The sequence below is a fragment of the Cynoglossus semilaevis genome, unplaced genomic scaffold (assembly GCF_000523025.1).
Source record: "Cynoglossus semilaevis isolate Cse_v1.0 unplaced genomic scaffold, Cse_v1.0 scaffold376, whole genome shotgun sequence".
Taxonomy (NCBI): domain Eukaryota; kingdom Metazoa; phylum Chordata; class Actinopteri; order Pleuronectiformes; family Cynoglossidae; genus Cynoglossus; species Cynoglossus semilaevis.
The window spans coordinates 224,583-247,696 of NW_007585115.1; the positions used below are offsets into that span (position 1 = coordinate 224,583).

The 23,114-nt window shown below is 40.6% G+C and overlaps 1 protein-coding gene across 12 annotated transcripts in view; it reads left to right on the top strand.

The window, feature by feature from the left end:
- Nucleotides 1-22,410, top strand: part of dock8 (dedicator of cytokinesis 8) — a 71,086-nt gene extending 48,676 nt beyond the window's left edge. For 7 of the 12 annotated variants that reach the window (XM_025053664.1, XM_025053657.1, XM_025053658.1 and 4 more), the window contains 19 exons: nt 2,676-2,827; nt 5,160-5,342; nt 5,557-5,683; nt 6,180-6,267; nt 6,363-6,459; nt 6,931-7,065; nt 7,902-8,054; nt 12,347-12,505; nt 12,631-12,731; nt 13,324-13,516; nt 14,060-14,203; nt 14,897-15,028; nt 15,229-15,363; nt 15,672-15,761; nt 16,885-17,127; nt 17,216-17,359; nt 18,474-18,580; nt 20,364-20,534; nt 20,774-22,410. In XM_025053664.1, the coding sequence (XP_024909432.1) occupies nt 2,676-2,827; nt 5,160-5,342; nt 5,557-5,683; nt 6,180-6,267; nt 6,363-6,459; nt 6,931-7,065; nt 7,902-8,054; nt 12,347-12,505; nt 12,631-12,731; nt 13,324-13,516; nt 14,060-14,203; nt 14,897-15,028; nt 15,229-15,363; nt 15,672-15,761; nt 16,885-17,127; nt 17,216-17,359; nt 18,474-18,580; nt 20,364-20,534; nt 20,774-20,825 (2,606 nt within the window). In that variant the 3' untranslated portion in view covers nt 20,826-22,410. The remainder of the gene's footprint in view (nt 1-2,675; nt 2,828-5,159; nt 5,343-5,556; nt 5,684-6,179; nt 6,268-6,362; nt 6,460-6,930; nt 7,066-7,901; nt 8,055-12,346; nt 12,506-12,630; nt 12,732-13,323; nt 13,517-14,059; nt 14,204-14,896; nt 15,029-15,228; nt 15,364-15,671; nt 15,762-16,884; nt 17,128-17,215; nt 17,360-18,473; nt 18,581-20,363; nt 20,535-20,773) is intronic. The other 5 variants (XM_008337225.3, XM_025053660.1, XM_025053659.1 and 2 more) reach the window with 4 other exon arrangements.
- The last annotated feature ends 704 nt before the right edge of the window (nt 22,411-23,114 follow it).

Genomic DNA, 23,114 nt, shown 5'->3' on the forward strand with positions numbered 1-23,114 from the left:
GCACAGTCCAGGAATGCAAGACTGTTGTTTTTCACATCTTCTTTGGTGAACCTGATGTTCCTGTCCACTGCATTGATGTGGTCTGTGAAGTTATCGACCTCATGGACCTTGATTTTGACCCAAGTGTCGTCCACATATCGGAACCAGTGGCTGGGTGATGTTCCCACGTAGGAGTGTAGAGCTCGGCTCTCCAGGAGAGACACAGGAGAGCCTATGGCGCAGCTATGCTATGGCGCAGCTATGCTTCTGTCTGTAGGACTCGTTGAACTGGAAGTAAGTGGTGGTGAGGCATAAATCCAAAGGGGCACAAATGTGGTCAGTGGTCAGGTTGGTTCTTACCGGCAGGGTGTGATCTTGAAGTAAGCACATCCTCACTGTTGCTACTGCCTCTGTGGTGGGGATGCATGTAAAAAGTGATGTGATGTAGTAGGAGGGGAGGTTTAGCACTGGAGAGTATGGGCTGTCCTGTGTCTCCCATAGTGGCGAAACTCTACATGGAGGAAGTGGAGAGCCATATATCGTTAATATTTGAATAAATGTATTTACAATATCTTAACACCAACCCACATAGACCAGTATCTCCGTTTTGACTCACACCACCCACTGGAGGACAAATTTGGAGTCATCAGAACCCTACAGTCTCGGGCAGGCACCATTCCCACCACCAACAGAGGTAAGATGAGAAAACAGGGACACATTAAGACAGCCCTCATGACCTGTGGCTATCCCAGATGGGCTTTTTTTAAAAACTAACAAAAAGAGGCCCACAAAGAGGGAGGACAACAGGAGGAGGGGGAATGTCATCATTCCATACATTTCAGGAGTTTCGGAAAAACTTAGGAGGATCTTTAATCAACACCAGATCCCCGTACACTTTAAATCTGGCAACACCCTAAGACAAAAACTGGTTCATCCCAAAGACAAGACTCCAAGAAACATGCTGGACAATGTGGTTTATGCCGTTCAGTGTAGTGAGGAGTGTACGGACCTGTACATTGGGGAGACTAAACAACCACTACACGGGCGCATGGCCGAACACAGGAGGGCCAGGACTCAGCTGTTCACAAACACCCCAAGGACAAAACACACTCCTTTGAGAACAACAATGTGCACATTTTGGCCAGGGAAGACAGATGGTTTGAGAGAGGGGTAAAAGAAGCCATTTTTGTCAACCTGGAAAAACCATCACTCAACAGAGGAGGTGGACTCAGACACAACCATACTTTACAAAGATTAGTTCACAGTGAAAGATTAGTACTTATAAAGCACTTTTAGGAACAATACCCAAAAGTTTCACCTCAGTTTCACACAACAAAGAGGCAGGTGACAGAAACCGTTCTGATGGGGACCACAACCACCCATCAGACTCTTAACAACTGTTTACACTTTCACAGTTGACCCCATGGCCCCACACAACAGGGTGAAGCAGAAGTAGCGTTATTCTTTCACACTTAGAGTATTTATTTGCTGTACTCCCCACCACCAGTTAGAACTGAAGAAGCCTCTTGGATGAGAGGTGAAACATCTTCTTTCAGAAAATTCACGTCCAGTTGCCTAACAGAACTTTCAAATACTTGGGTGATCATGTTCATCTGCAGGTTATTGGTTAGCTTACAGAAAATCAGAATTGTTTTTACACAAATAGAAATTGGTTGAAGGTAGGTGGCAGTAATGCAACCCCCCAAAAAACCCAGCTGCTAATAAAAACCCCAAGAAGAAGGTTAGTGAAGCTAGGGGCAAGGGACAAAACATTTCCGGACAATTGGGTGTACCTGAATGTAAGCCCCGCCCACTAAATTTAAAAAAATAATAATTGTAAATATATAGGCCACACTTCTCTGTAGGGTGTCGAGATTGTAAGATGGGATATTTACACAGAGTTACACAGAAATATTTTTTTTTTTACAAACAGTGCCTATAACACAGCTGGTTACACGTTAGCTCTTTGCTGCTTTGGCGCCTGACCAGAATGCACAGAGGAGGCTTAATGATCTGCTCCAGGGCCAAAGCAGTACATAAACGCGTTTTAACAGAAAAGTCATTGATCACTTGCGGTATGAACTTTGTTATATAAATTAGCCTCATCATTGTTTAAGAAGAATTTTTTTAATTAAAAATGTAAATGTGAAAATATGAATTTTACCCACGTACTGGTGGTACGCATACTACAGTTTGAGAACCATTGGAATAGAGCATACAAAAAAGTTACTTTGATATCCACAAAAAAGCAGCATGCACCTGAGTCTCAGTAGAGAAAAAATGCCAGAAAATTAGTCAAACAGTTCTTCTTCCACACTTTTTTGGCTGGGAGCTACTTTTCAAATGACCAAGGTAAAGTGATCTACCTACATTGAAAACTATAAATATATATTTACTACTTTGATTAAATGGCTCTAATTGTATGGCGCAATACTGACCGACCCAGTACTTCTATGGTTCTTACATTAGCCCTAGTGATTAGCATCTTTAAATAGAATAAAATCTATCATTTTTATCCTTTTTTTTTGTTTCTTTAAATGTAATTGCTCAGGATCTACCCTTTGAGATCCCGATCTACTTATTGGGCAGCCCTACTCTAATCTGTCATTTCCCTTTTTATAAAGCAGTTTTTTTATCCATCTCTATCTGCTGTACTACAGCTTAATACTGTATTTGACCCCTGTTTGTCTTTGTAGTATCTGACACACGTGGTGGAAAAAACAAGACCGCCATACCTGACGATGACCTTGAAAATGTCCCACCCATCAATCAGTCTGTTGCCTTGGCGATTGCTGGAAACCCCTTTAACACACTGGGACGGAATGTCCTGGTTTCCATGGTATCCATGGTAAAAATCTGAAGTGATGTTGTCGTAGATGTAGTCTTTTGATTATATGTACATTATTTGAATATGTTTGTTATTAATTCAGGTGTCAAAAACTCAAAGCTACCCTTCTCTTCTGCCTCCTTGGCTACTTTCAAACCAGTTTGTCTTTGTAGATGTATAAAAATACTGATGAGCGAGAACTGAAGGTGTGCCATCAGCCCGGGGTTGATCACAAATCTAAACACCTGCATGAATGCTCCTTATTTTTAAGGAAGTCTCCACCTTTCCTTTAAATATGAAACACATTTATAATACATATTAGTCATCGACTGCTGATGCTGGTGAACCATCTCTGCGGTAGGGCAGATACCTGGAAACCTGGAAACCAGGTTCCTGGTGGGACACTACAAGGTTAATTACTTCAATTATCAAAGCTGCCACAGAATGTAGAAGCAGCAGCTCTCTATAGTCGCAATTCACCATCACACAAATGAAGGTAAATTTGAAAAAAAATGTAAAACATTTGAATATTTCCCAGAACCAGAAAGAAGTGTTTGTGGTATGGTAATGTTGGTGGAAGTTTTTTCTCTTAAACCAAAGCCACTGATTTTTAATGGGACACCCTGAAGTACACTACACAAAGAGAAGTTACAAAGCTAATATTTGATTGATATGTATTCAAGTTGTTATTGTTAGTTCCTTCCTTGCATATGACATTTTTTGTGCATACATGGATTTGTCAATGCAGAGGCTAATCATTTTAGTTCTCTAAAAATACATATACATCCATCCATCATCCTCCACTTATCCGGGGCTGGGTGGTGGGGGAAACAGCCTGAGCAGGGACACCCAGAATTCCCTCTCCCCAGACACTTCCTCCAGCTCTTCCATGGGGACCTCAAGGTGCTCCATGGGGACCTCAAGGCGCTCCAGCATGTCCTCGGTCTTCCCCTATATCTCCCCCCAGAGGGACAGGACACGAGCACCTCCCGAGGGAGGTCCCTGGACTGACAGTCCAGGGGTACCACACGATGCTGCAGAGACGTGTCAACCAAGACAGTTCCACAACATTTAGCAACTTGAGGTACTCAGGGCAGATCTCATCCACCCCTGGTGCCTTGCCACCAAGCAGCTTCTTGATTACCTCGTGACCTCAGCACAGGAGATGGAAGGATCAGCTGCCGAGTCCTGAGCCTCAGCTTCCCCCACGGAAGGCGTGTCAGGGGGATTGAAGAGATATAATATTCCTTCCACCTCCCAATGTCATCCCCAGTCGAGATCAACAGCTCCTCTTCCCCACTGTAAACAGTGGTGGCGGGAAACTGCTTCCCCCTCCTGAGGCGCCAGTTGGTTTGCCATCATTTTTTCGAGGCCGACCTGACCAACTTCCATGGCCTCCCCGAACTTTTCCCAGACCCGAGCTTTTGCTTCCGCAGCTACTTGAGCCACAGTCCACTTGGCCTGCCTGTACCCATCGGCTGCCTCAGGAGTCCCCTGAACTAACCAGGCTTGGTAGGACTCCTTCAGCTTGACGGCATCCCTTACCTCTGGTGTCCACCACCAGGTTCGGGAATTGCCACCACGACAGGCAGCAGAGACCTTACGACCGCAGCTTCGGACAGCCGCGTTAACAGCGGAAGTGGAGAACATAGTCCACTCAGACTCAATGTCTCCAGCCTCCCTCGGGACCTGATCAAAGCTCTCCTGGAGGTGTGCGTGGAGGTGAGCCCGACAACTCGGGATCGCTCAATCTCCCGTACAAGCTCAGGCTCCAGCGTGGTGACATTCCATGTCCCCATACCTAGACTAATTGTCCAGAGATTGGGCCACCAGGGTCCTCGCCCATGACCACCACCCAAATCACATGGCACCATCCCGTTTATTTTTTGTGTGTGTGTGATGGAGAATGTAGAGCTGCAAAAATATAATCACACTAGAGCTGACTCATCTTCTGCTAATTACCAATTATTTTACCTTGATGCAACTGCTGACGTGTTGGTTTCTGGGTCACTGTCCCACATCTACGGAGGGAAAATAATTGTTGTGGAGCTTTACAGACCTGAAAAGGTCCAAAAAAAGAGGCTAATTTAAATTTTTGCCTGTGGCCGCTCTTGAAAGCAAGTTCTAGGCCTGATGGAAAGGAAATCTGATCTGTGACTTATATTTTTGTTTTTGCACAAGTTAATAATCTGAGCAGGTTGTATAAATGTGGCCATATTTTTCTGTAGTGTGGCACCACTGACATGATATTTGTGGCTTACTGAGCAACAAGAATACTTCAGTATTCAGTTGAAATCTAACACTTTATCCACGCAGTGAAGATTAATCTGTAGATCTCTATCTCTCCTCCCAGCAGGGTAAATCTGTAGCCACACTGGCAGCAGACACCAGCCGCCACCTGTTGGTGTGTTTCCTGTGGGTCATGAAGAATGCTGACAAGAACCTCATTCAGCGCTGGACTATAGAAATGCCTCCCTCACAGCTCAACAAGCTGCTGGAGCTGCTAACCATCTGCGTGTCCTGTTTTGAATACCGGGTCAGTATGTGTTCATTAATGATCTCATTTCCTACCATGGGTGCTAAAAGTTTTTGCAACAAATAATTTTAAGTTAATGTAAACATACAGTGCATACATGACTGCATATGTTTCACCTGGATGTATACAGTATATTCATCTCCATACTGAGACTACGAAGTACATAATCACTCCAAAATGTTCTGACTTTGTGACTGACTGTGAATTTTTCTAGGGGAAACAGTGCAGTGATAAAGTGAGCACCCAGGCCCTGCAGAAGTCCCAGCAGGCCAAGCTGCAGCTGGAAGAAGCCCTGTTGAGAGGCATGGGAGCGCGTGGTGAAATGATGAAACGAGTCGGAGGTTGTTACGTTTTACTGCACTCTGAGAAATACAACACAAAACTGCTTTTTTGTCATATTTAGAGTTGCAATTTGTTTTATTTGTTCAAGGTGGGCACATGAACCGCCTTATTTTATGACCATTTATGGTTTATATCTCTGAGCCATGGAAGATTAATGTCATCTTTTTTGTGATATTCAGCAAAATATACATGTAGAAAGTTTAACGAGCAAAAATGAAAAGAAGTAATAGAGTTAGTAAATGGTATTGTGGCTAATAACCATAGTCACTGCATGCGAGTCACTGAGTCCTGCCTCTGACTTTCAATCTGGTTAAGAAAAAACACTGTAGAATCCATCAAGGCAGAAAAAAAAATTACACAGTTTCAACAGTGATTTGAACTTTGAATGCAGGGTTTCCAAAAAAATACAAAAGTCAAATAATTTTAGTGCGTAATCTATTCTTAAATGTAAAAATGCGAGAAAAAAAAAGTTTACTGGTTTTTATTCCCTGACAGGAATGGACAGGACTCCGGGTCAGAGAGAGAACTTGCGCTGGAGGAAAGACCTGACTCAGTGGAGACAGACCAATGACAAACAGGACAAGTATGTCAAAGTGTTGTCTTGTCCTTATTTTCTGAATATTTAGATGTCTCTGTTTTTATTTAATTTGTCTACTCACTTCCTTTTTTTTTACACAGGACTAAAGCAGAGTTGGACCAGGAGGCTTTGATCAGCGGGAACTTAGCCACAGAGACCAACCTCATAGTGCTGGACCTCCTAGAGACCATTGTGCAGGCTAGAAAAAAACATATACACTATAATTAAGTAGCCCCTATGTACACTTTTTTAATATCTGCAAAGGGAACTCAAGGTCACCCATACATTATGTGCCATTAGGGAACTCATTAAAAGCTTCATTTGTGTTCCTGATAATTGATGACCTGATGCATTTCTCACTGTGTATAGAAATTAGCCATGCACAGCCTTCTCGCTCTGCAGTAATTTGTAAAGCACTAAGCCGCACCACAGAAACATGACTCATATTGAATTCATCAGTGGATAGCTTAATAACAGAGGAGAAAATTGGTTGAATGCAGGAATAATATGTTTTATCAAATTTACTGATAGAAATAGTACTCTGAGGTTCAGCCGAGTCAAAGCTAATTTAACACTTTTTTTGAAACATTCAGTGTTGCATCCCTGTTATTTCTCAGGTCATCTGCAGCTGATACGTTTTGTTTTTTTTTCCCCCTTTCTTATGTCCAGGCGGTGCCACTGGCTGAGTGTAAGGACAGCGTGGTGGGTGGAGTGCTGAAGGTGCTGCTTCACTCTCTTACCTGCAACCAGAGCACATTGTTCCTCTCTCACACCTTCAGCACACTCAGAGCACTGGTTGTCAAGGTACCTTTATTGTGTCATAGGTCTGTGTGTTAGCATGCGTAAACAGAGTCACTATCTGAGTCTAAATTTAACATCCCTCATTGTTAGCGCGGCTGTGCTGATGCAAGCAGGTGTGTTTATGTATGCTGACGGGGCTAATCTCCAATCACTTGCCGTTGCTCTAATACACAGAGGATACACACATTGTTAATTGCACCCACTGCAGGAAAGAGTTTTAGTTTCTCAAGTAAAAATACCACCTCAACACCAAGCATGCATTTGTGGAGGGGTTCAACTTCAAGTTGAAGGACTGTAATATTGTTAAGGAAAATGGCTTCACTGAAAATTTGAAGGCAACCCTTTATTATCTTCTACAGGCCATCGTCAAGATCTACAGTAATGACTGAAATGACCACGAAGCAACATTCTCATACTTTTGCATGTTTTTCTTAATATTTTTTTTCCATATTAATAATTCCATCATTTGGATTAGTAACAGATGTGAAACACATACATCGACCTGCTGTTATCTGTCTCTCTGATCCAGGGAGATTTCTGTATTTAGGAATGTGGAGTTAACTTGATTAATCATGATTTATTGATTTGAATTCACACCAAACCCAGTAATTATTTATGTTATCATTATTCTATAATATATAATATTACTATAATATAAAATTGTTATATTCGTCATCTGTCTCGGCAGCAAAGAAGTGATATTTTGGAATGCTGATTAATCACGATACATGTTATGTACCTAGATGTGGAATATTTATTCCACATCTAGGTACCCAATAACATTTTTAATTGTTGTTTGACATCTCTAGCATCCACATGTGTGATTTTCCTGTGTGCAGTTTGGAGACTTGCTGTTTGAGGAAGAAGCGGAACAATGTGCCGACCTGTGTCAGAAAGTTCTTCAGTACTGCAGCAGCCATGTGGACAAAAACAGGAGTCAAGCCTGTGCCACACTTTATCTCATCATGAGATACAGCTACAGCAATGCCAGTGTAAGTGCACACACATACACATGTGGAAACCATGTAATCACGTGAATATGATTCTCTGTTTACACTGCATTAGGTTATTCTTACACACACACACACACACACACACACACAAACAAACAAATGGGGAAATGTCAGGCATGCATTAGCTGTCAGATAAAACGTTATCTATCATCGGCGCTTTCTAAGGGAAAATGCATTTATGTCAGAATAAATTTAATTTAATTTGTGTGTGTGTGATTGTGTGTGTGTGTGTGTGTGTACTGGTACATACTATCATCTCTGTGTAAATGTGTGACTGCACTTGATTTAGAGCAAGAAAAAAAGGACATATTAAAATAGAAAACTCACGATAAAGATGGTGCAGGGTTTTTGCCAGAGGTGGAGCCCTGATGGAGGGATAAGAAAATCCTAAGGAGAGATGACTAATCTTGGGGGAGGTTTAGACATGAGATCTTTCATTTTCTTTGGTGGTTCGATATCACTCACTGCGCCTCGACATTGGTGTTTACAGCCTGTACACTTTAATGAAAGTCAGACAGCAGCCAATGGAGCACACACATCTTCAAAGACAGTTTTGACAGTTTAAGTATCTAGGCTGGCATTTTCTGCAACAAAATCCATGGTGTCAATTATTTTTAAAAATACAATATAATCCTTTGCGTTAATGGCATCTTCACGTATCTGCTTCCCATGCATCACATACAATCAAATATGCTGGTTTTTGCTTCTCCAGAACAGTGATCATCTGAATGTACATTATCATCTGAAGCAAACACAATCTGGTGTCTACTTCAAAATACCGTGTGGCACAGGGATGTGCCACAGCAGTACTTGTCAAGGAGTGGGGCTGCCCTCCCATGGGGCAAGGGGGTTGGAGTGCCAGGGGTAGCGTTAGGGGCTTCCAACGAAAAATGGCACGCAGGACATAAGTGTACCACTGCTGTAATGCTTGAATTCCTATTTTTAACCTTGTATAAAAATACGAGTTTTTTTATTTATGTTTTTTATTTTTATGTATTTATGGAACAAGCCTCCAGTCAGTAGGTGGCTGCAACTCATACAGATACGTATGTACAGATAACAATATACGTTATCAGGTTCTCAATAGTATTTCAATTCGTGGGGGCGTAGGTCGAGAGGGCGTAAAAACATATCTGTCACCAACAGCGGGCATGACAGAAAATAGTTAGCTCACCATCTGGGATGGCCTGAAGTACAGTAATTGAGCTTTATTAAAGCCAAATATAATCAAGTAATGGTCAAATTCATCCATACATCCGTCCAAGTTCATCCGCTTATCCATTACCGGGACGCGGGGGCAGCGGTTTCCATTACCCCCACCCAAATCACACTGCATCGTACCAACCCCCCTCAACCTTCCTGCGGGTGGTGATTCCACTGGAAGGTACCAACCGCCCTAACCAGGATTAGATCTTGCCCAGTAGGTGAACCCTGGGGTGGAACCCCAATGACACCAATGACAAAAAAAAAATGCCTCTGGGCCAAAGTGCCACCAGGCAAATTCATTAAATTGTTATCCATTGTTAGAATAAATACTTGTGTATCAACAACTTAAAAAATTGAACAGAAATCAAACTTCTTTATGAAGGACGAAAAAAACATAGTGAACAATGAAATAGAATAAAAATGATTGTACAAATTTGATTTAGTGCAAACTGGAACCTGAGAAAGTGCAGAGCTCCAGATAGATATGGTTAATCAATATGGACTCATCTACTTAACACAATGTAATAGTTCTGATATCACTTCCTTTCAGTTCAGGCAGAGTGATCCTGGGGGGAAAAAATAGAACTCTAGCACCTTCACTGTTATTTTTGTTGCTTCCGGTGCATCCCTGCTGTAACGGCAGAAGACTTATTTATTGTCCTTTCATTTGAATCAGATGAGTTTTACCTCAGAGAGCTGAATATGATCTGTGTGCATTACAAGGAAGTTCACCAATTTTGTGTAAAAAAACAAACAATACAAAATAAAAGGTGGCTGTTGGTTTTCTTGAAAGTAAGAAGAAGCACTAAAATGAATACTAATTGGTAAAAAGTTGAAGACAAAGGGGCATGAAATTAAGGAAAGGAGAAAGATATAGAGACAGAGGGTGGCGTGTTGACTTAAGCTATCATTTAGACCAGTGGTTCTCAAACTGTGGTATGAGCGCTCTCTAGTGGTACTGGGGGAAATTTATATTTTTACATTTACATTTTAAATTGAATAAATATGAAACATACCATGCACAGTGAATACAACATTTAAACATAAACATCTTTATAAACACTTCTAAACATCTCTCCTGTGTGGCGGAAGCTAATAGGGAAGGCCTATGCTGCGATATTCTAATGTTGCTCATCATGGTGATACTCAGAGAGCTCAATGTTTTCTCAGGTGATACATAGTATTACAAGTTTGAAAACCACTGATTTAGACTACTTTTCACATGTACACGCAAACACACACACACACACGGGTACACACTATGAGAGGTGATGGGTGGTTAGGCTCTGGCTCCATGCTCAGTTGAACAGAATGGGGCCGTAGAGATGATCCATGGGTGATTATGTCTCCGCTAATGGAAGACCATTTCCTGCTTTGCTGGTCATGCTGGAGATAGATGGGAGTTGGCACACACATACACAGAAGCACAATCTCTCTCTCACATACACATTATTATTACTGCTAAAGATGGAAGGCTGTTTGTCAGGCCTGTTGTTCCTGACAGTGTAAATAGATAGACAAGGAACAGGGAGGGATGATGGGACCACATTTGTGGAGAGAACACGGATATTGATTTCAAGCTGATTTTTAAATTTGTAAAGTCAAATGTCCCGTACCAGTCTTCAGAGTCCCCTGTTAAAACTGAACTGACCAGAAGAGGAGTTCAGGCCAGGGAGGAATACAGGGTTTCACTCTTATCATCATCCTGATGGCTAATGAGTGTCAAAACTTCTATCCAGGATAAAACTAACAAGATCTTTGAGCACATCAGATGAACAGCCTTTAAAGATTAACTTCTACAGCAGAACAGAAACACATTTATAGTATTAAGGAGGGTGACAGTATAATGGTCCAACAAGGCATGTTCCTCTGACAGATGTTAAAAATGGCTGATATCAGGATGTCCTGCCAGTGGCTGAACTGAAGGACAGAACTCTTATTATGGTTACATAAGAACAGACCAGCAGTCAAAAACCTGTAGGTGTTCGGGTCCACACCAGCAAAAGAATCTCAGGCCCAGGTTGTTTAAAGGTCTGTGAAGTTCTATATCCAGGTGGCAGTGACATACCCCTTAAAAAACTTCTTTTTGTTTTGGAGGAGACAAAAGGGGGTTGAAGGGTATACAATAGCTGCCTTTCTTGAACCTAGTGGTTCTGTTATCCAGTTTGATCTAAATAATTTTCCAACTACTTCCAATAAAATTAGTACAGGGGTCCTCGACTTTTATTTGAATTCTGTTCCTACACTGAGTAACTTGATTTATGCTAAGTAAGAGCTCTGTACGTACAGCAGTGGTTCTCAATAATTTTCTGTCATGCCCCCCTTGGGGACAAAAATGCTTTAACGCCTCACCCCCATGACCCACACCCCCATAAATTTAAATACAGTGGAACCTTAAGATACGACCATAATCTGTTCCAGGACCTAGCTTGTAAGTCAAGGTGCTCATATCTTGAACCTCTAAACAACTCCTTTATTAGTGCTAATAACAATGGAAAAAAAACATTTTGCTATATTGACATACACACACAAAAATGATAGTATATAAGAATCCCTGTGATATAAAATAAAATTTGGTTTTAGTTCTTACCTTCAGTAACTGGAGACTTGTAATCATTCAGCATTACAGCAATGGTACACTTATGTCCAGCATGCCATATTCCATTGGAAGGCGCTCACGCGCCCTCTGGGCACACCTCTCCGCAACATAAGTACCTATGTCCCCACCAACGCTAACACAGTGGTAACATGATAATCTAGGACAAAGAAACATCAGAAGAGTCTGCGTCAGAATGATGAAACAACACTTTCTTAAGAAATTTATGGCAGACGGCAACATAACCGTGGAAGGTTGTTGTAAACCGAGGACTCCTGTGGCGGGCAGTGTCCTTGCACTTGATCACACCACCATACACTTGTGTCTCGAAATTAATATCCAACTTATTTAATTATTCTGTGAATTATTACAAGCGACAAAATGTCTTTTTTTTTTATTCTTTAAAAAAACGACTGATACTTATATGTGAAACGCTGACACTTATTGATGTCACTTTTGTCTCCGACAGAACTTCTCAAGAGTGAAGATGCAGGTCACCATGTCTCTGGCCTCACTGGTGGGCAAGTCCTCAGACTTCCAGGAAGAATACCTCCGTCGCTCCCTACGTACTATACTGGCTTATGCTGAGGAGGACACTGAGATGCAAAACACACAGCTGCCATCGCAAGTATGAAATAAAACACACGTTCACATCAGAAATATGAAAACTATTACTGCTGCTCCTACTGTATTACATGGCTGACTTTGTTTAAAACCAGATGCCTGTGTGTGTGTGTGTGTGTTTCTCTCCAGGTGGATGAACTCCTCAGAAATTTGAACAGTATTCTATCAGACACAGTGAAAATGAGGGAATTCCAGGAAGACCCTGAAATGCTGATGGACCTCATGTACAGGTGTGACAAGTTTTGTCCATACATTATGGTCTTCCTGTGTGTCTCTCTCTTCATCTCAACGTCTTTCTTCTCTCTTCACTGTGGTTTCTGTTCCTGCTGCTGTTTCTCATTTCTCTGTGGTCTGGGCTGTTTTGCCTCTATTTGCTGCCTTCTCTGTGGTTACCATGTGGTTCGTGTGCACTAAGATAAATGACATGTAAAAGTCTGGCATAAGGGCTAAAATGCTAATATGTTTTAAGACTTTACCATGTCATTTAGTGGCATTGGGAAGAGGCAGAAGTATTATGATAATATAAACAAATATTTTATAATTTGGACAACTTTGGCAGGCCAGAATAAAAAGCCCATATCTGGCCTCCGGGCCATAGTTTGCTCATGCCTGTAATAGATAGTCTGGTCTAGTTTGCAGGAAATCTATCTTTTTACCTGTACCTCATAACTACTTCTGTACTTTTGTGAACATTTGCTATCCTATGTATGTTGTAACTCAATCATCTTCAAGAGAATACTCTCAATCTCTGCTCAGTCCTCAAATATGCAGTTCAATAAAAGGAAAAAGGAAACTGAGGTCTAATAACCTTTTGCTCCTCAGGATAGCGAAGGGCTATCAGACATCCCCTGACCTCCGACTGACCTGGCTGCAGAACATGGCAGAGAAGCACATCAACAGGAAGTGCTACACTGAGTCAGCCATGTGTCTAATCCACGCTGCCGCCCTGGTGGCGGAGTACCTCAGCATGCTGGAGGACCACAAGTACCTGCCTGTGGGGAGTGTCACCTTCCAGGTAGAAACTACATGTGCAGACATCAAGGGATGGAAAAGTAAATTTGGGACTTAGTGAAAGAAAAACAACAATTTCACCAAGACAAAATAACCATCAGTGTTTGTTTGTTGTGGTTCCTGTCAGTTAGCAAACCCTCTATTACACAACACACCACAGCTCACATTTACCCTCAGACTGTTTCCATTTTGATGTCTAGAGGGGGGGAGCTGTGATCTCATAATATAAACATAAATATGGTCCACTATTGATTACAATGTCTTTCAATATGGAAAGGGGAAAAGGACAACTATGCAGATGCTGTGAGAACATCTTGTCTTCAGTTGAAGAACAGCAACAGCACTGTTGTTATTGATGAGCTGTGCCACAGAGAGTAATGTTTCGTCACTTGGGTTCAGGACATTCTAACCTGCAGCAGTCGGCAGGTCATTGATTTCATCCAATTGGTTTCCCTTTTAGTTTTCCGACGTAGGACATCTCCATCTATAGTCCAGTGATTGATTAAGAGGCTTAATTAATTGATCAGAAGACTGATTTCCTCCCCAGAACATCTCCCCCAATGTGCTGGAGGAGTCTGCCGTGTCGGATGACATCCTGTCCCCAGATGAGGACGGCGTGTGTTCAGGACGCTACTTCACAGAGAGTGGTCTGGTGGGACTTTTGGAGCAGGCGGCTGAGCTTTTCAGCAACGTGAGACAATGTCCTGCATTCACATTCGTGTTGGGGCTAAAAAAAAAGAATTGACATTTGGAACAGCGTTTTTGAGCCTGGTTCTTAAAACCTGCTGGTTTTCCAACTCCAAAAAGAAACTCTATAACATCACTATTTCACATTGTGTGTTCTTAAAGAGTGTGGAGTTGTGTTCACACTTTTGACAGATGTGCCACGCAAAGGGCACAATTAGTATGAGTGGCTCATCCTGTGTCCCACTCTCATACCAAAAAATATATTGTTTACAGGCTGACCTTCCCATTTTTATGTACCATAAGCAGTTTTTTTTTAAAAAAAGTCTCTGCAAGTTTGGAAGCTCATTATTCTGCCATGATATGAGAAATTAGTACAAGTCAAGTTGTTTTAGGTACAAATAAATTACAGTTTGAAGTAAACCCTGGGACTTGCCAATAAAAATGTCTACATACTGTCTCTTAGAGACAGTTTTAAAGAAATATACGGCAGTCTTTCCAAAACATGGACTGTATATATTCTGAAGTGTCACTTAAAATTTAAAAAAAATATTAAAATGTTCATAACCTTTTTTATATATATGACCATATGCTGGCAGGCAAAACTGTACAAAAAGGAAACTTTGTCCTCATAATATTCTTCACTCACAGTAAATTAGTATTTATAACGTAAGTGTCCCTTCTAATGTCTGTGGTTTAGGGTGGTCTTTACGAGGCAGTAAATGATGTCTACAAGATCATCATACCTATCCTGGAGGCTCACAGAGATTTCAGGAAACTTGCATCAACTCACGACAAACTTCAAAAAGCCTTTGACACCGTTATTCAGAAGGTAATAATTACACGACAAAGTAGAATCAATAAAACATTCAAATTAAATATGACTTTTAATGGAATATATGTATGCACCTAAAATAGTACATAAATATACTCAAATTTTTTACTATTCTGTATGTGTCAGAATAAAAAGCATTTTATACTGATAGCTACTGATTACCATATTTTCATTAAAAATATTCTGTTTCTCTTCAGGGCCATAAAAGAATGTTTGGAACCTACTTCCGTGTGGGTTTTTATGGGGCTCAGTTTGGTGACCTGGATGAACGAGAATTCATTTACAAGGAGCCGGGCATCACACATCTGCCCGAGATTTCACACAGACTGGAGGTAAAAAAAAGGAAAATGGCATTTGGTTGGATGTGCCTGTTTTGAATTGTTGAATTGCTGTAGAATGAAGATAATGGGAGCGTGGGCAGACTAATGAAACCTGACCATCTCCACAAGGAAAAGAAAGAAAAGAAAATAAACTTTTGGCAGCAATAACAGTTTTTCCTTTGTTTTTAGTCAAACATTTAGAGAACTTGACACTATATACATCTTTAAAAAAAGGAGAAGGCTACAACGTGACAAGGATGTAATTTTTACAATATCTCGCAATGGTAATTATTAAAGGCACATTTTCTACTGTTCTTAAGAACTTCTACAGTCAGTGCATCGGTGACGACACACTGGTGATGATCAAGGACTCAACGCCAGTGGACAGAAAACAACTCAACCCTAATAAGGTACCCATACTGTCACACTTCTGTTTGGAAAACGGCAAAAATATCTTTATAAAATGTATTATTTTAAAAAAATATACTATGTAAGAAACAAAAAATATCAGGAAAGCATGACTCCCCTGCAGATGGTGTTGTTGAGACAGTTTAACTGTACTGATTCAAAGGTGCTGATCATGAAAACAACATCATTGTTTTGTTTTGAATTGAGAGCCTGAGTGATATTTGACCAGCTACTGATCTGTTTGATGCAGCAACATTGAGACAAAACGTACTTTACCAGTTGTGAAGTTAAACGTGGAACGAGCGGGGGAATTCTAATGTTGGTCATCATGGTGGTACTCAGAGAACTCAATGTTTTTTCAGGTGGTACAGAGTATACAAAGTTTGAAAACCACTGGTCTAGTAGTTAAACCATTGGGTTTGCGGTTTGACTCTGGACCACAGCAGGATTGCGATCTGTTAAGCAAGCACCAGACTCCACATGTGCCCCCATTGCATTGTGTTCTGGTTTTCATCACAGGAATGTTTTACATTTAGGCTTATTGGGGAGTAAAATAAAAAACATAGAATAAATATTGAAATGTTCTGTAATATTTATTCTGACAAAAAAAAGCACTTAAACAATAAAACGAATAATAAGTCTTCATTTATAAGGTGACTCTGCCTCCTCCCCCCAAACATCCAGAAAAATCCAGAATAAGTTGGGAAAATCCCTTTAAATGAACTCACTGCTTCTTACTTATTTTGTTTTAAATGACAAAAAAAATGACATTTGTTCAGATTGCACAATGTTTTCAATTATAATACTTCGCATTGAATTATGTAATTATGTAAAAAATACCCTGGTGTAATACTATAATAATCAGATGTCATACATTGAAAGGAACATTAATCAAAAAGTCACAAGACAATGGAGACATAAGATTTGTCTGTACAATTTGGAAATTGTGCGGCAGTCCTAAAAATAAATATCAGTCCAAAGGGTAAGAATGCAAATCAGAACCATCCTCTGATGGCTGGGAATTACTTTAAAATGCACTTTAAAAAAGTGGAGTGAAGTCTAAAGCACAGCATTATCATTAAATTGACCACCCAAAAAACCCTCTGAACCACCACTTTTCTTCAGGCTTACATCCAAATTACTTACGTGGAGCCCTACTTTGACGACTATGAGATGAAAGACCGGCTGACAAACTTTGAGAAGAATTTCAACCTGCGGCGCTTCATGTACACCACACCCTTCACCAAAAGCGGACGTCCTCGGGGTGAACTTCAAGAGCAATACAAGAGGAAGACCATCCTCACCACCATGCACGCCTTCCCCTATGTCAAGACTCGCATTAACGTCATCCAAAAGGAGGAGGTAAAGGTGGTGTTGGGACATTTTCCAGTTCTGGTTTTTAGAGCTTATCACATTTGAGAGTTTTTATAATATTGTCTGTTTTTTTTGTTTGCAGTTTGACCTGACTCCTATTGAAGTGGCCATAGAAGACATGCAGAAAAAGACCAGAGAACTTGCTGTGGCCACACACAGGGAACAGCCTGATGCTAAGATGTTGCAGATGCTGCTGCAAGGCTCAGTGGGAACCACTGTCAACCAGGTAATGTTCCAGCTTTGCGGGAGTTTCTGTGAATAAAGGCACTGCCGCTGTATTTTTACGCTCCCGTCTGTCCGCTTTCATTACATCTGAATGGATCTTAGACTTCATGTTTAACCAAAAGCAGCTGTTCTCTTAAAATGATTCTGTTTATGCTGCTTTATTGTTTCCCCTTTTAATGTGCAAACCAGAATAATTTAGTTCAATTTATCTTTATCACATTTACAGTGCCATTGTAGCCACAGTGGGCAGGTGGGAGACATGACAGTGATGGCACATCAAAGCCCTGGCCCCATCCATAACCCTGAACCTTTTTCTGCTGCTCCTCTAATTTAGTTAAAATGTCAATTCATGGCCCCTCTTCCTTTCATGTCTCTGCTTCACACCATACTGAACCGGAGGTCTCTTTGATCTGATAGTTTCCAGGTCCTGCCAGCGTGCGCTGAATGCTGCAGTAATGACGAAAATAGACACATTGTCTCTCGCTCTCTCATCCCTCCCTCCTCCTGCTCTCTGCCTTATCGAACTCTGTCTTATCTGACAGGACCTTCGCACCAACCTGATGGTTGTACATTTAACACTGATGCTCAGCCTTTCTGTAAAGAGATGTAAACTCATTTCAGGGTTTTTTCATGCATTTGTGTGGCTCTGCAGCTCCATTACAGAGAGCCGAAGCCCAGACCCTGTGCGTTTATGATGCTAATCAGCACTGTTTAACCGCGCCTGCCACAACGCGATGCTACAAGAGTGTGGTTTTTATGATGAGTATAGGTTAAGATGGCTGCATCCTAAACTTGGCAAATGGAAGCCAAATGGTGCAGGCTCAGCTGTGACATTAGCCATACACAAGTCTAATCACGTGTTCTTCTCTGATCTGATCCCTTCCTCATGGTCGACTTCACCCCCCCAGTACTCCTGTTAACCAATCACTTCCCCTTGTCTGAATGAAAAACACTCTCGTCCCCCCTCCGTTTTTGACTCTCAAATGCTTCCCTTCTTACCTTCTCTCCTACCTTCCTTCCTCCACTCAGTTCTGCTTTCTCTGTCTTTGTCTAACTTTGTTTCTTTTGTTTTTATCCCTTCCCGCATCACCCTACCCTGCTCCCTCCTGTTTTAGGGCCCATTGGAGGTGGCCCAGGTCTTCCTGAATGAGATCCCAGCAGACCCTAAGCTCTTCCGCCACCACAATAAACTACGTCTGTGTTTCAAAGAGTTTATAATGAGGTAAGAAGCTTGAAAAAAACCTTTCTCATATTATTTCCTTTTTTTTCATATTTAAACATATTTCTCTCTCTTAACAGCTATAAAGGCAGAACAATACTCTAGGACTAAACCTACAAACCTTCTTGCTCTACGATTTAAAAATGAAAAAAAAAAAAGTTCTTATTTGGTAAAACACTAAAACTTTACACTGTAATTTTCAGTAGAATTGCAAAAAACATTACACCATTTCAAGGCCAAACCTGTGGAGGAGACCGGTTTTGAGTTTGTGCCTAAGTTGGTGCATTGGCGTAAATGTGCATGTGTTTGATTTCATCTCCTGGGCATGTGCTTCCAAAAGGTGGTTTTCATTTTTTATCCCCCATGTCATATCCCTGCAGCCTTGATTGCCGCAGCCAGGCTGGAAAATATTTACTGTAACTGATAAATAAACAGAAAGGTTTTCTGTTCACTGGATCCAGTCAAGTTCGCACCAGACCCACTGAACAGCAGCCACATTGACAGTCATTTTAAAAGAATCTGCTGAGGAAGGCACTGTTTTCTTATATACCAGTATTTAATAATGATTGATCAGAGGGTCTCATGTCACACACGCTCGTCTCTGGTCCAAGTTACCATGTCATGTGTTGTGTAGCTTTTTGTTAACGCCGCCAGGGAAGGGATGTACTGGAATAATGTTATTTGAAAAAACAGAGAAGAAAAAGTGGAGATGGACATTCTACTCTTTTGTCACCTGCATTTTTATCAAATTGTATTCAACAAATCCTACAATGTGATTTGTGTGATTACACTAGAATTTATTAGGGTTGTCCAAACAATTTATTTTACAAACCGATACAAGTATGGATATTTTCATTTATGTACTTGTTGCAGTGGACTGTGGCATACAGTGAACAGGAAGGCAGTGTCCTCTAGCAGCTGTCAGTGTTAAAATAACAAACGTGTAAATTTTCAGTGGTATAGGAGTAGCAGATATTGGTACACAAGTTTAGAGTGCCCTCTAGCGGTTGCATAAGGCGCACTTTATCCTTTGAAAGTGCAAGTGAATTATTTGTCATTGTGACACAGCACACTGCGAACACAACGAAATGTGACCTCTGTTTTTAAGCCATCACCAAAGGGAACTGTGGGCAGCTTATAAGCATCCATGGAGCAGTGTGTGGGGATGGTGCCATGCTCAAGGCACCTCAGTGGTAACTTGGCAGCTGGTGGACTCGAACCACGAGCCTTCCGTACTCAAGTCTGCTTCCTTAATCACTAAGCCACCACTGCCCTTCTGGGCTGGTTCTTTAGCTGGGTTTGCGACTTATACATTAAAATATATAATTTCACATTTGTTATTGCCACACTAACAGCCGCTAGAGGGCACTCTAGACTTGTGTCTAGTGTATCTGCTACACCAGTACCACTGAAAATGTATATGTTCATTGTTTTCACACAGACAGCCGCTAGAGGGCACTGGTGCGACTTAGACTCCAGAGAGACTTATGTGCTTTTTTCTTTTTCATTATGCATTTTTTGGCTGTTGTGACTTGTACTCTGGAGCGACTTATAGTCTGGAAAATAAGGTAATATATTGATCCCTTATTTATCCCACAATCAGGAATTGCACAGTGTGTCTTTGTACTTCACATAGGTTTCCACTGGAGGTGCCAGTAAGTAGGTGGCTCCTCTGGGGCTTGCACCCAGGACCAGTACCTGTGTGTAAAGCAGATGTGTAAGGAAGTGTGATAACCACTAAGGTGTTTACCTGATTTTACCTCACCTTGGCTTTTACACTTTGTAGGTGTGGTGAAGCAGTTGAGAAAAACAAGCATCTGATCACATTGGACCAGAAGGAATACCAGCTGGAGCTGAAGAAGAACTACAACCGCCTGAGAGAGAGCCTGAGGCCAATGCTGGAGAGGAAGATTCCTGAACTCTACAAACCCATCATCAGACCTCAACTACAGAATAGGTAAACACTTCCTCCAGGTCAACTGTATTGTGGTGTTTTGACAAGAGACAGAGACAATAGACCAACCTAAAAACAAAAAATTGTAAAAGCTGTAATTGAGTGCTAAAATCAGGAAAAGAATGTACATTTTTCCAAAAACGTGAAATGAGCTGTTAGACATCATATTTTCACTTTGCCATTATCATACCTCATTGTCTCTGTTGTTCTTCTTGTCCTTCCTTCTTGCTCTCCTCTCGCAGGGATTCCTTTAAACGCCTAAGTTTCCGCAGAGCTCAGGAGGACAATTCCTGAGATGCTCCTGTCTCTTGGACACCGTGTTCCAGGGGGACGGAGAATGAGACTGTCGCACAACCTGGTGAGGAGAAGAGAAGATGGAGAGAAAAAAGAATGGATTGTGTATGTGTGTGTCTGCATATGTGTGTGTGTGTGTCTGTGTGTGTGTGTGTGTGTGAGAGAGAGAGAGAGAGAGATGTTACAGGTAGGTTTGGCAAAAGCAGCGGGAAACAGAAAAACCTGAGCACAGTGAAGCCTTTTAATGGCTCACAGTAAAACCTGATGATCTTCTGGGTCTGTCTTTTATATAAATCTATATATGTAATTGCAAGTCCTAATATAGCTGCAGTATTTTCCTCCAGGTTGTTTAAAAAGCAGAATCCTCTTCGGGGTCCTTGCTGGCCTTGGGCCTGTGTGATCGCCCGTAATTATTTTGTCCTGTTTGTGTGTAAATATTTTAATAAATGAGTGTGTGTTTATTTAGATAATATGTGGTGTGGAAGATTCCAGCGCCACGTTGTGGGCACTTTGTACTCAGTCATGATAAATGATTCCACCACATGCTGGAGAGCCTGTGAATTTTATGGTAAAAAGTGGAGTTGTCCCAAATTTTGGTTTTTTAAAGTACTGATACAAGTATGAGAATTTTCATATGCTGGGTTTAAACCAGTACTTCTCAAATAGTGGGGTAGGCCCACCTGGGGGTGCGCGGGAATATAATTGATAACCACTGGGTTTAAACAAAATATTCAATGAACTGGAACACTGTCAGTGTTATATAGGTGGTGTAGATCGGAAGGACACAGGCTGATTTTGACTAAAAGTAGAAATATTTGAATCAAGTATCGGCTTGGATAACGATACCAGAATTCGTATTGATGCATACAATCAATGGTACAATTAAGACGTAGACACTTGTTAACTCTTATGGCCAGTCTTGTCGAATTGTGCCCCAGTGTGTACCTAATAAGTGTTTAAATTATAAGGATCTGCCAGATTTAATGAAACCATTCTTTAAATTCACATGTACATACCAGAGATTAAGTAAGATGTTTACAGAGATATATGTATTTTTAGATCGATAATAGAAATAATAATAGTATTTAGAAATGAAGAAAAATGTGACATTTTTCACACCGCAGCTGTGTTTCGCAATGTAAATCATGTTTACTATATCTTTACTCAAAATGTCTGAATACATTCCAGGAACACATCTTTTACTGCTTTTTGGAGTATTAATGGTGTCAACCTGATTTATTTCACACTCATTTTTAAGTATTGTGTTGCAACTCCTTACTGTGTTGTCAGTGGTGTAAATCTAACAGTGTTTCATAAGTGGGTATACATCTGTTTAAATGTTTTAAAATTAGTGAATAATTTGATTAAACATCGACAGCTTATGTATTAATTATTGATCCAAATGTAAACCCATTTATGAAACTGGCCGAATTTTGCTGAGACTTGGTGATGTATGATGTATGTGGGATGTGTTCATCCACTGGAGAGTAGAATCCATGACTTGTTTTTGATGTTAAAAACCTATTGAGTTTTACTGATTGCAGAAATGTCAATAAATGCAATTGAAGCACATGAAAAAAACTAATATATTGTTCGTGTTTAAATGTTTATTGTGGAGTTATGGTGCAACAGAGAATTAATATAATTATTTTAAAAACTGAAATCTAGTTTTAATAGACTAAGAGGCGAAAAGAGAAGCTTTTTTTGTCTTCCCTGATTAACAATTCTGTTTATCAAAAAAAGTAATTATAAACATTTCAAAAGGGTTTTGATAGGAACAGGTTTATTGGTATATTTTAAAAGTTGTTCTCACAGTGTCTTCTCAGCATTGATTTTATGAATAGGAAAACTGTATTCAATCCTAAGTTTACGAAATTTGGTAACATGAGCAGTCAGATGAACATAGAAATGCATACAAATGCATTTTAAGGTTAAAGTCTAAATAAATAGCTATATAATAAACAATAACTGTGGGATCTAGAAGTACATAAGATTATGTATATAAATAATGAAAGTGAATATGAAAACGCTATTGTCCCATTGCTGACGGGGTAAAGCACATAAATTCATATTCAGGGCCAGGTTTTATTATTATTATTTTGCAGACAGAGATGTACAGAGATTTTATTTAATTTTGCAGGAGGAAGTTAGTTTGAAGCTTACTATATTAGGATATGTCTTTACTTATACATACAATATACATACAAATTATACATACAATTACCGCTATTAATCATTGTTATTAAGAGTTTGAATAATTTATTTAGAACACGCCTTTTTAATCTTTTA